The sequence below is a fragment of the Mastomys coucha genome, unplaced genomic scaffold (genome assembly GCF_008632895.1).
Source record: "Mastomys coucha isolate ucsf_1 unplaced genomic scaffold, UCSF_Mcou_1 pScaffold18, whole genome shotgun sequence".
NCBI lineage: Eukaryota > Metazoa > Chordata > Mammalia > Rodentia > Muridae > Mastomys > Mastomys coucha.
The window spans coordinates 98,610,753-98,624,557 of record NW_022196900.1 but is presented as its reverse complement, the minus strand read 5'-3'; the positions used below and the strand labels follow the sequence as shown (position 1 = coordinate 98,624,557).

The window sequence follows — 13,805 nt, the reverse complement described above, 5'->3', positions numbered from 1 at the left end:
TCTCTCTCTCTCTCTCTCTCTCTCTCTCTCTCTCTCTCTCTCAGATACTAATGTAGCCATGACTAGCCTGGAACTTGCTGTGCATATCAGGATGGCCTCAGACTCACAGAGATCCACCTGCCTCTTCCTTGCCAATACTAGGATTAAACCATACCCTGGTCTCATTTTCTGACCATGAAAACACCCATGCAGACTAGGGATGTACCACACTGGTAGGACACTTGTCTTCCTTGAGTGAGGCCCTGGGTCCCATCTCCACCACAGAAAAGAGGGAAAAAGAGAGAATATTTGCTATATTACTGTTAGTCCAAAAAGCAGAGCCAGCTACCTGCTGCTGAATGACAGGGCCACATTCTGAGACATGTGGGGTCAGTGACTTTCTACGAACTGAGACATCTACAGTGTCACCAAGTCACATAGCCCATGTACCAGAACCCCATGTGCTGTCCCCTATTGAGCCAAATGTGATAGCATAAAGGGGCACATGACTGTATCTGTGATTAAGTAGAGGAGAATCTGGGGGATGTGGCTCAGTTGGTAGAGTGTTCATCTAACATGCCATAGGTCCCGGGTTCAGTCCCAGCACCACATACACTGGTGATGCAAACTTGTAAGCCAAGACTCTGGACTCAGAGGCAAGAGGCTCGAAGTTCAAGGTCATCCTCTACTACATAGGGAGCTCAAAGCTAACTTAAGGCCACTTGAAACCTTGTCTTCAAAAGAGTGAGAGCAACCTAGAATGAGGAATTAGAGCATGGGTTTTGGGATGTCAGGGAGTCTCCTCGTCCCCTGTCTGCAAGCTGGAAGCCAGGGAGGCTTCCCTCGGGTATCATTTAGCCTTAGCTCAAGAACCTGAGATGCAGGGAACCCCGGCCCAGGGCGTGAGAAGACTGAGCCGCCCCAGTCCCACAGTGAGTCAGAACAAGGGCGGAACTCCTCCCAGACACCTTTGTTCTGTGGAGGCCTGCCATGGTCAGGACCCTGAGACCCTGGATTCAGCCGAGGGTCTCCTCTGGGAGGTCTTCTGCCCTTCTACCATCATCACGCAGAATTAGCCAGCACGCACACACACTTAGTCTAGAAAACATGGGAAATAACAGGAAAGAGGAGAATCAGTTACCCAGAATTCTCACCCCTGCTGCCATGGGTACAAGTGAGTTCCTTGGAAGTGGGGCCGTTAAGAAGTAAAGACCAAGGTGAGGGAGATGTTGATGTTATCGCTTGGGTGTTCCTTCTCTACTTGGGGACACCCATCTCCCTTAACATCCACAGCTGTTTCAAGTACCACACCTTTGGCCAAAGGACCTGGCTCATCGTTGAGATAAATATTCTGTCCAGTATGTTATGAAGTATGAAAGGACTGCAGCCAGGTTCACACCCAAACAACTGTGTGTAGTCCAGTAGTAGTTCAGTGAGTTCCATTCCCTGAATCTGTGACCGAGTGGCTTGATCTTTTCTATTAGTTTTGTTTGTCAATACCTGACAAAGGCCACTTAAGGAGGGAAGGGTTGGTTTGGGCTCAGAGTTGACGGCACAAACTATCCTACCTGGGAAGAGATGTGGTGGGAACAGAGATGGATGCCGGTGCTCAGCTCAGTTTTTCCTTTTTATTCAGTCCAGGATCCCAGCCCATATAATGGGGCCAGCCACATTTAGATGGGTCTTTCCACCTCAATTAACCCAGTCTAGAAACCCCTCATGGACAGGCCCAAGGGCTTCTCTCTTAGGTGCTTCTAGAGCCCTGTCAAGTTGACAATCACATTAACCATCACAACCTTGATGTATTTGTTTCCTCATCTGTAAAACGGGCATAATGAAAGGCCTTACTTATGGTGAGGCTGGCAGTGGAAAATTGGTTCTATATTTATTGGTTCCTCTATGCTAAGACGCTTACAGATTAATCCTAGAGCCTTTGTGTTGGTTTGCAGAGTTGGTATGTGTGAACCTAGTATTCAAATGCAATCCCGAGTCTACCTTTTGTGGACTTTCAGTGCCCTGAGTGTGTGCTGACACTCTGTCTTTATCATCCCACAGCCAGGAGGAGGAGGAGGAGGCCTCCTCGCGGTACTATGTACCGAGCTACGAGGAAGTGATGAACACGGGCTACCCAGAATCCAGGGAACAGGAGCAGAACCCAAGGCTGAGCATCTCTCTTCCCTCCTATGAGTCGCTAACTGGACTAGACGAGGCAACCCCCACCAGCACCAGGGCCGAGACAGAGACTAGCCCAGGGCATGCTCCTGACAGGCAAAACTCCAAGCTGGCCAAACGCCTGAAGCCACTCAAAGTTCGAAGGATTAAATCCGAAAAGCTTCACCTGAAAGACTTCAGGATCACCCTCCCGGACAAGAACGTTCCCCCTCCATCTATCGAGCCTTTGACTCCTCCCCCGCAGTATGATGAGGTCCAGGCAAAGGCCCCTGATGCCCGGCCACCCGACTGAAGGACTCTGACTACACTCCCTCCTGTCTCACCCTCCACACCATCAGACTTCGCCAAAGCCACTTCAGCCTCAGTCGAAGGGCCAAGGCACACTTAGCCACTGTGATGGGCATTGTGGGTAGAGGGAGTTACTAAGAACGGTTCATAGAGCCCGGCAGAGTAGGGGAGCCAAAAGGATGCTGGGAGTTTGTGATGCTCTGAACCATAGCGAGGGGTGTGGCCTTGGCGTCCCCGGCATCTTCCTCTCCCACTCTGGATCATTGCCCACACACCCCTCTCCTGAGCTGGGACAGGATCCCTAGTGACTCGTTTAGACCAAGGTCCTCTCCTTTCGCTTCGACCACAGTTGCTGTGTTTCAAAAAGAAACTGAGTTTTTTGTGCTTGCTTTCTTCACTGGGGCCTTGAACCAGTGGAGAAAATGGCTCAGCCTGGGACTGTCTCATGAATAAAATGGTGGCCGTGTGGGGGTGAGCTGTGGGGGAGGTCCCTAGGGACCCCTGGTGCTGCTGGTTCTTTGATGGTCTAAGGCCTGATGACCGTCAGCATTAGATACAGAAGATGATTGTCTGATTCGGTACACTGGTTTCCTGTGGGTAACGAAAGGCAAGAGAGGAGTCGCTGCTCCATGCCTTCTCAAACGCCATGCAAGTGGGTATTTTATAATAAAGTGTTTTATATGTAGCACACCTGACCGTTGAGTCATTTTAGCATGGATATTAATAATAACAGCTAGTCAACACGAACACGTAATTCATGGGGTGGGGGATGGTTCTAAGCAAGCGCCAGCTGTGTTACCCCATGTTACCTGTACTCGGTTCTGTACAAGCCCGGTTCTCTCGTTACTCTGTGGGTTAGCTCACAGCCTTAGGTTAGCTAAAGCACCCCAGATTTCACCACTCACAAGTAGCTCTCAGCTCAGACCCTCTGACTCCAGAATCTGAGTTCTTACTTTCGCTCTCTGCTGAGAAACTTGGTAAAAGAACACGGATCACTTGGAAGCAGACTCCAGGCTGCCCTTGTCAACCCACAGGCCACATAGAAGGCCCTGGAAACCTAGAGCAGTGTCTCACTCCCAGGCCCAAGCCGCCTCAGAAGGAGCTCAGTCTGTCACCTATCCCCAGAACTGACTGGAGATAGGTATGTCCCCTCTGGGAGGGGACAGTGTCTACTGTGCAGTACATACCACCATGAAGTACCCCAGTGACCATAGACTATTAAGGAAGGGGGGCAGAGCATTCAGATCTCTGCATTCAGATCTTGGCCCCGGAGGAAAGCCTGGGACAGAGACCTGAGTCCAAAGGATTTCTGTAGGGAGCAGCCTGCTGGGGAGTCCCGCCCGCTCCTTGGTTTCTGGGGAGAGAAAGTGTTCTGGGCTCTGAATGTCTCAGGAAGCTAGAAGGCAAATTACAGGTTTAGCCCCAAGCAAGATGGGATGACGTTAAAAGGTACAAGTTAGTGTGAAAGTCTGAGCTAGGGAAGTGACTCAGCTGGTAGAGGGCTTCCCTCACGTGCAGGAAGCCCTGAGTTCCGTCTCCATTAGTAATCTCAGCACTTAGGAGTTGGGAGCAGGAGGATCAGGAATTCACTGTCACCCCATCATCTGTGAGTTCCGGGCTAGCCTGAGCTACGAGACCCCCGCCTCCCATCTCCAAAACCAGAACGTGTATAAACAGAGTCTGTGCGTGCATGCGTGCGTGCGTGTACGCCATGGTGAACCTGTGGAAGTAAAAGGATAACTTATAAAAGTCAGTTCTCTCCTTCTCTGCTGTGTCACTCACAGGGATTAAACTCAGATTGTCAGGCACACTGCGGGAGGCCACAGCATCTTTTATGGAACTCCCGACTCCCCCAGGGACAAGAACTGAGGACCCTCAGCTCACCAGCGGCAGCTTCCTTCTGCAGTCAGCTTCATCCTCTCTGAAGACATCCTCCCCTGCTTCCCTCCCTCACCTCGGCTCCCATGATGGTCCCCTGGAGATCTTAATCTCCGAGGTCCCATCATCAGCCATTTTGTCTGCTTCATGCTGGAATGAAGAAGTTCATTCCTGTAGGTTGCCCTTTGGGTATCTACATATATACTATGGCATTCGTGTGCCTACACACACCACAAGCAAAATAATAAACAAAAAGAAGTATTCTTTTAAAAGGAAATAACCTCTCACCCTTAGAGATCAGCCTGAGTGTGTCACTTAAGTCTTAAAAAAGTGTGTCTCTAAAAAACAGGGAGGGGGTAACTTTTACAAAGCCTATTTTCCTATTCCTCCCCCATTCTAGACTTAAAATATAATTTTCTGTGACATTATAGGAATACACCTCTGGTCCCTTTCTCCTATCTACATCTGTCCCTAGCTTGACTTTAAGAGAACTTTACAAAGTTGTAATAACCTGGAATTTATTAACATTCTATAAAAGATATAGCAAAGATAACAGTCAATTGTGCCTACCAAGGCAAAGACACTCTGGGAATGTGTAGATTGTTTAACAGCATACTTGAAGCCAACAGAGTACATGGAGCAAAATAAAATGACCAGAATACAATATTGGAAGCAGAAATCATTGCATGGCTTTTCTGGGTTATAAATCTTCTCAGGAAGAAGAAAGGAAGAAAACTTCAGATAAGACCATGTGGTGCCACAAGATAAGCCTGTGTGCTGTGGAGAATTCAGAAACTGTGTGGAGCTTCACAAGCAGGCAATGTTCTCAGTACCTGTCCTTGGGCTGTCATATATGAATGTACCCTCGACGACAGTGCCCAGCAGAAAACTGTGAGGAAAATGATACACTGCAGAGACCGAAACTTACTTCTCAAGTAAAATCCAATAAGCCATGTGGATAGATAGTGTTTGCATGGAAATTCGGGAGGATTTGATATAAGCTAGTACGTAAATGTAGCCACGACATCGAATTTTGTGCTTCCTTCAAAATTAAATGATGGAGATCAAGAGCTGAAATGTCTTATTTCTGATAAATTTCTTGTTTGTTTTAAAAGTCAGATCCCGCTGGGCAGTGGTGGTGCATAACTTTAATCCCAGCATTTGGGAGGCAGAGACAGGTGGATTTCTGAGTTCAAGGCCAGCCTGGTCTACAGAGTGAGTTCCAGGACAGCCAGGGCTACACAGAGAAACCTTGTCTCGAAAAACAAAAACAAAAACAAAAAAATCAGATCCCAAGGACTAGTCCAAAAGTTATTCTGTTGATGTTTTTTTGGTTTGGTTTGGTTTGGTTTGGTTTGGCTTCTTTTTTTTTGTTGTTCTTTGTACAAGCACACCATGTGAGTATTTCTGGATAATAAATTCAGTTTGACATCAGAGTCCATCCGCACAAAGGCAGCAGAGAAAGGGTTACTGAAAGACAGGTTTTAGAGGAGACACTGTGGCAGGAAGACAACCTTTAGTGACTTTAGAGGTAATGCTGAGGTAGACAAGATGGCCCAGCAGGTAAAAGTACTGTAGCACAAGCTTGATGACCTGAGTTCTGTCCTGACTTGCACATTGTCCTCTCACCTCCACATGATGGCCGCAGCAAGCATCACACCCATGTGTGTGCACATTAAATAAATGAATAAATGTGCTAAAAAAGGTTTAACAGAAATACAGTGTTGGGGAGATGGCTCAGATTATAAAGGGGTTCAATTCCTAGTGTCTTAGTTAGGGTTTCTATTGCTGTGACGAAACACCATGACCAGGAGCCAAGCCGGGGAGGAAAGGGTTAATCTGGCTTACCCGTTCACATTATAGTCCATCACTGAAGGAAGTCAGGACAGGAACTCAACAGGGCAAACTGATGCAGGGGCCATGGAGGAACACTGGTTTCTGGCTTGCTCCCCATGGCTTGCCCAGCCTGCTTTCTTATAGAACCCAGGACCACCAGCCTAGGGATGGCACCACCCATAAGGATCGATCACTAATTAAGAAAATGCCCCACAGGCTTGTCTACTACCTGATCTTATGGGGGCATTTTCTCAATTTGGAGTTCCTTCCCACTTGATGAATCTAGCATATGTCAAGTTGACAGCATACCCAGCATCCACAGAGGTTGTCTTATGACCTCTGACCTCTCTATGCAAGCTGTGGCATGTTCCCTCACCCATGTACATCATGCACACACACAATAACAGATCACTTTTAAAGATAATTCTAGGTCAATTAAAAACATTCATTTCACCAATCAAAACACCACAAAGCAAACCACAACTGGAACCACAAATTTTAAGACTTGATTTTTATGTTTCTTTTCCAAGTTAAAAAAAAAAAAATTCTGACTTAAAATGTTTCCATTTGCTAAAAGCAATAAAAATTGTCCATTAATCTTTTCCTTAGGCCAATAATAGAAAGGTCTCAAGAGGCTAAGTCAGGGCCAGAAATAAGACCGAAGTAGAGACTGTGGAGGAACGTCAATGGCTGTGTTCCATAAATATGCCAAAGGCAGGCTGTCCCACGGGTCTACTTTGTGGAGACTGGAATACTTAGACATGCACATTTCTTCCCTCTGAGATAGAGTCTCATATATCCCAGGCTGGCCTTGAACTTGCTAGGTAGTTTAGGGTGACCTTGAACTTCTGATCTACCTGCTTCTGAGGTTACAGAGGTAAGAATGCCACCTTGCCCAGTTTATGCTGTGCAGGGGATCCAGTCCAGTGCATGCTGAGTGAGTGATCTTCCCATTGAGTCACCCCCCCAAGCCCAGCCCCAGATGAGCCCATTTTTCACACATCCTTTCATTGAGTACACAATGCAATTTTATCTCCACTGCTTGTCTCCCATCGACCTTGTCACAGTCGGGGTTGGGTGACGCTGACTAAAGGACTGCCAGCACCTCGGTATCTACTCATGGGATGCCGAGAGCACCTCCCAAGTGGCTTGTTATTATTTGGATCAGAGTTGTCCCCAAAGGCTTATGAAAAGGCTTGGCCAGCAGCCTGTGGTACCACTGGAAGATGGTGGATGCTTTAAAAAGTTGGGGCCTAGCTGAAGGACTTCAGGTTACTAGGGTGTCATGGTTTGAATCTAAAACATCCCCCATAGGTTTATGTTTTAAATACTAGGTCCTTGGCCTTTGAAAGAGGTGAAGCCTTTGAAAGAGGGACCTGGCTGGAAGAAGTAGGTCACTAGCAGTAGGTTCTTAGAAGTTATATCCACTATGACAGATAATGTTGATTGCCAACTTGACAGAATCTAAAACCATCTAGGGGCATGTCTATAAGTAAGTCAGAGTAAGCTAATCAAGGTAGGAAGACCCACCCTGAATGTGGGCGGCACCATCCCCTAGGCTGGGATGCCATCCCCTAGGCTGGGATGCCAGATTGAATAAAAAAGAAAGAGTGAGCTGAGCATCACCATTGGCCTCTCTGCTTCCTGACCACGGATGCCTGTGACCAATCAGCTCACATTCCTGCTGCCGAGCTGTCCCCAGCACGATGGAATGAGCCAGCCCTCAAAATATGAGCCAGAATAAACCCTTCCTTCCTTCCCTCCCTCTTTCCTTCCTTCCTTCCTTCTTTCCTTCCTTCCTTCCTACCAAGTGGTCTCTATCAGGTATTTTTGCCACAGTAAAGGAAAAAATTTAATACAAGAGATATGCTTTTGACAGAGATTGAGACCCCAACCCTCTCTCCTCTCTCTCTTTGCTTCCTGGTCACCTGATATGAGCAGCCCTCCCCTACCACATGATCCCACATGATGACCTGTGTTACTACAGGCTCCAAAGCAACCAGATCGATAGTCATGGCCAGCCAGTGATGATACACGCCTTTAATCCCAGTACTGGGGTGGCGGAGGCAGGCAGATTTCTGAGTTCAAGGCCAGCTTGGTCTACAGAGTGAGTTCCAGGACAACCAGGACTAAACAGAGAAACCCTGTCTCAAAAAACCAAAAAAAAAAAAAAAAAAAAAAAAAAAAAAAAAGAAAGAAAGAAAAAAAAGAAAACCAGTCATGGACCAACACCTCTGGATAAACCTAAGTAAACTTTTTTTCATTTAAGTTGATTGCCTCAGGCATTGTATCACAGCAGCAGAAATATGACTAATTCATGTGCTAGTCAAAAATGCTTGCAGATATTGCAGATATTGTCAAATGTCACCTGGATTGAGGAAAATACTCTTGAATTGAAAACCACAGGGAAAAATTAGGGAGTCGGGGGAGTGACTCTAACTAAGTGGTAATTTCCATGTTTATACAATGCAATTTTGCAAATGACTCTAGGTCACAAGACAGAAAATCAAAGGAGTAAGCCAAAGGGTAGACGCCTTGGATAAAATAAAGGCGATCCTGAGGGCAGGGCCTGGAGTAGGAAGGTTCTAGAGTTCATCTTGCCCAACTTCCTTGTCCAGGAAAGTAGAACAGAGATAAAGATCTAGGCCTACAGGGCACAGCACGCTAAGCAAATGTCAGCAGTTATTGATAAATACTCAGTGGCTTCCACCTGGGAAAACGAAGGACACAGGAAACGCCCCCACAGGGTTCCCATGGAACCCTGGGAGAGGCACCCTGGGAGGAGTAGAAGACTTCGTGGTGGTTTCCATGGGTAAAGCACAGCTACATAGTTGTTCCTGTTTCATTTTTGTGGCTGTGATAAAATATCTTGAAAAGAACACAACTTTTTATTTCAGCTTACAATTCCAAGTTACTGCCTATTGTCTTGGGAAGTCTAGGAGGAACAGATATTGAAGCAGACAGTATGTCACACCCATAATCAAGACAAAAGAGAGGTGAATGTGTGTATGCTGGCTGGCTTGCTTGTGCTCAGCTCAATTTCTTCAGCCTCATAAAACTCAGGTCCCTTGCCTAGGGAATGGTGCTGCCCACAGTGGGCGGGGTCTTTCCACATCAGTTAACTTAATAAGACACCCTATGAGCTTGCCTACAGGCTAAGCCAGTATACACAATCCCTCATGAAGACTGCTACCAGATAATTCTAAGTCGTGTTACAAATTGTATTTTGTGATAAACTCTTTATAGAAAAGCTCTAGTTAACATTCAACAAAGGAATTGTCATTACAGAAAATGGATGGGTGAATGACTAGGCAAAGGTACCATGGAGCATTACCTACCTTAAAACACTTTTCTATGCCATGATGACCTTGAGGACTTCTATGCCAAGTGAACACAGACAAAAAGGGCTGGGAGATATATGGCTCAGTGGTGCTTAATATGCAAGGAACAGATACTCACACAGATAGGCACTTCATACCCACAGTCGAGACCAGAGGGGAGGCAAATTCCTGCTTGCTGGCTTGCTTGCCTGTGCTCAGTTCGAGCTTGATCTTTAAGTGTGAGGACCTGAATTCAAACCTTCATCACCCATGTAAAAAGCCAGGCATGCTCCACATACCTGTAACCACAGCACTGGGGCAGTGGGGACAGCTGATCACCAGGGCTCACTGGCCAGAGAACACCCTAACTAAAACAGACTTTCCTGTTCAGTGAGAGGCACTGTCTCAAGGCAATACAGTGGCAAGCAATAGAAGACACCAAATGCCCTAGTCTAGCCTCTTGTACACATATGTGCACACAGCACACACATATGCTGCCTGACACATCCCACACAAATAAATTTTAAAGATAGGCACAGAGACACATGTTTATATGAGGGACAAACAGGAGCCAAATTTGTAGAAGCAGAAAGTGAAAGCCAGGGCTGAGCCTGGGGAGAAGGGAGAAGAATTAAAGGGATATGGTTTCAGTTCTACAAGGCAATAGGCTTCCCCACAGCGTACAAGGACATTTAACACTTGTAAGATGTGTGCTTTAGTGGGTAAGGCAGAGGCTGGAGAGATGGCTCAATGGTAAAGAGCGCTTATTGCTCCTCCGAAGGACTCAAGTTCAGTTCTCAGCACCCATCGTTAGGTGACTCCCAACCTGCTTGTAACTTCAGCTTCACAGCATCCAACACCCTCTTGTTTCCATGGGAATCTGCACTCATCTGTATGCACCTACAAACACACACACACACTCATGTGTGCACATATACGTGCATACACACATGTATGCAAGCATGCATGCACATGCATATGCACACAAGTGATTAAAAGTTATAAAAATAATTTTTTTAAAGATTTGCCAGGCGGTGGTGGCGCACACCTTTAATCTCAGCACCTGGGAGGCAGAGGCAGGCGGATTTCTGAGTTCCTCGAGACAGAGAAATCCTGCCTTGAAAAAAAATCTATTTATTTTATGCATATGAGTGCTCTATCTGCATGTACACTTGCATGCCAGAAAAGGACACATAACTCATGGTTGTGAGCCACCATGTGGTTGCTGGGAATTGAACTCGGGACCTCTGGAAGAACAACAGGTTTGGCACTCTTAGCTGCTGAGCCATCTCTCCAGCCCAAAATAAATCTTAAAACACAAGAAGCAGGATATGTTACATTGTGTGTGTTTCACCACAATTTAAAATTAAGACAAAGTTATTAAAGGAAAAAAAAACAGTTGATGAGGGCTTTTAGCATAGATACATCAATCTGCCATCACTGATCCCACTTACCAACTTTGGTCTCATTAATAACAAAATAACTGGGTTGGCAAGATGGTTCAGCAGGTGCTTGCTGCCAAGCCTGCTAACCTGAGTTCGATCCCTGAAAGCTATGTAAGGGCAGGGAAGCCTTAACAGCTGCTACAAGCTACCTTCTGACCTCCGCACCACCTCTGCACACTGCTCTGCCCACCCTATCCCAACACACAATAAATAAATGCGAGAAAGAATGTTTTAAGTGGACTAACTAGGGTTGAGGGGTAGTTCAGTGCACACCTTACTTGTCTAGCACACTTTGAAGCCCGGGCTCAGTCCTAGCATCTCATAAACGAGACAAGGGAGTGGATTGTAGCTGTCCAGCCACCATGGAGAACTGGGTCCCAGACAGGGGGGCTGGCAATGAAAAAGGACGGGCGGGCAAGAGAAGGATGAAGCCAAGACAAAGGTTTTCTGATCAAGGCTTAAAGATTAATTTTCGGCTCTGCGACCCATCCTCTGGTTCAGCTGGATTGTGTCGCTTTGTTTCTGCTGGACAAGGTTGCCAAGCAAGCTCATCAGGCAGTGTGCTCCTGCAGGAAACTTGGTGAGGCAAGGCGGAAGACCCCCACCTAGGTCGGAAGACCCCCACCTAGGTCGGAAGACCCCCACCTAGGTCGGAAGACCCCCACCTAGGTCGGAAGACCCCCACCTAAGTCGGAAGACTCCACCTAGGTGGGCTAGGTAGGCAGAAGGCCAACTGTGGCAAACAATTATGGTCTGTATAGCCTGCTCAAGGCTACACGAGACTATAGCAAGTGGAGGAAGCCCTGAATGAATGTGTAAGGAGCAGATGAAAGGCTGAGGGGATGTGTGTTGTTGACATAACCACAACATGGTAAGGAGTGCATGCCTCAGATCTGTTTCCCCAGGTGAGGTCCAGGGCATAGCAAAAACTTCCACGCAGGGATGTTACAAATGATTGACCTTTAGCTGAAACTCAACCAGAGCTCCCTCCTCTGAGAGGTTTACAGCTGAGTTCCTCCCTCACAAAGCCCTCCTACTGAGACTAGCTACGCCAGTCCCATTCAGCTGCATCCGGTAAATCTGCCTCCTCCATTCAGCTGTGTTCCTGTAAACCCTCCGAATTTCTGTGGCTGTTGGTGGTTCACTTCCATCAGAGGGCACAGCCCACTTCATCCTAGGTTTTCTGTATGTGTGTCTGTGTATCCCTTGTCATCCCAGTCAGGCCAATCCCAAAAGCTGTGCAGAGCACACCAGGAGACCTTATCTCAAGTGATGATGATGATGATGATGATGATGATGATGATGATGATGATGATGATGATGATGATGATGGCGGCGGCGGCAGCCACTGCAATTTCGGGATGCGAGTCTGCACAACCCAGCAGCTCCTTCTTATACCACCAACAAAATACTGAGAGAAGTCAAGAAAAGGATTCCGTTCAAAAGAGCAAGATAAAACACCTAGAAGGCAATGTCACCCAGGAAGTGAACGACTCCTGTGGTGAATTTTACAAAATGCCAATGAACAAGGAGCTGAGAGAGCAGACGGTGGATAGACCCCCGCACCTCCCCCCAGGGAGGTCCATGGATGGGAAACATCAATACTTTAAAATGTCCAGACTACCCCAGCTATCTACAGACAGGACAGTTTTCACAGATTTCTGTAAAAATGGCCTTTTTCTTTTTTTTTTTTTTTAATATTTATTTATTTATTATAGGTAAGTACACTGTAGCTATCTTCAGACACCCCAGAAGAAGGGGTCAGATCTCATTGCGGATGGTTGTGAGCCACCATTTGGTTGCTGGGATTTGAACTCACGACCTTTAGAAGAGCAGCTGGCACTCTTAACCACTGAGCCATCTCTCCAGCCCAAAAAATGGCCTTTTTCACTGAAACACAAACAAAACACACATATGCATACAAATGCACACACATATGCATATACATTCACGCCCACTCACATATTCACACATAGTTTAGCATGCAAGGACAGCTTCTGAACTTCTGTGCTAGATCTGCTTCTTAGAGTATATTCTTTATCAATAAATCCAAAGTATAGGGCTGGCAAGCTGGCTCAGAGAGGAAAGGCACTTGCTGCCAAGCCTGACCACCTGTCTATGTTTGTTCCCCAGGGCCTACACGGTGGAAAGAGAACCAAGTCCCAAAAGTTATCTTCTAATCTTCGTATGTGTACTGTGGAATACATGCACAAGCATAAGGTGGGGGGACGCACACGCGCGCACGCACGGACCCATGCACAAATGCACACAACTAACTAAACAAGATAAATAAAGTTTTAAAAGAACAAAGCTGGGGCTGGAGAGATGGCTCAGTGGTTAAGACTGCTCTTCTGAAGGTCCTGAGTTCAAATTCCAGCAACGACATGGTGGCTCACAACCATCTGTAATGAGATTATATGTCCTCTTCTGGTGTGTCTAAAAACAGCTACAGTGTACTTACATGTAGTAAATAAACAAATCTTTTTTTAAAAGCCGGAAGCACTATGATACCCGTATGTAGGAAATGGCCACCACATCCCTATCTCTCACACAAACCCAAACCAGGCATTTTTGTAACCAGGGTGGGATGTTGAATCACACAGCCTGGCTGGAAAATACTCAGCAATAGGATGGCTGAGTCTAGGCTTCTGGAAACACTGAAGCCTCCAGGGTCAGCGGAATCCAGGCTGAGAGGCTCTACCGGACTGCGTTGTTCCTTTTCTGTTGTGATGGATGATGGATGGAACGCGCTCCGACAAAAGGCAACTTAGAGAGAAAGGGTTGGTGCTGACTTGTGGTTCCAGAATCATACAGCCCATCATGGCGTCACATCAGGACGTCATGGCGGCAGGGGTATGAGGCTGGCCTGCGAGAGAGAGAGAGAGAG

At 46.8% G+C, this 13,805-nt stretch overlaps 1 protein-coding gene across 2 annotated transcripts in view; it reads left to right on the top strand.

The window, feature by feature from the left end:
• The window catches only part of Tmem51 (transmembrane protein 51), a 51,080-nt gene extending 47,953 nt beyond the window's left edge, over nucleotides 1-3,127 (top strand). For both annotated transcript variants that reach the window (XM_031379364.1, XM_031379363.1), the window contains exon 3: nucleotides 2,035-3,127. In XM_031379364.1, coding sequence (XP_031235224.1) covers nucleotides 2,035-2,443 — 409 coding nt within the window. In that variant the 3' untranslated portion in view covers nucleotides 2,444-3,127. The remainder of the gene's footprint in view (nucleotides 1-2,034) is intronic.
• Nucleotides 3,128-13,805: the final 10,678 nt, after the last annotated feature.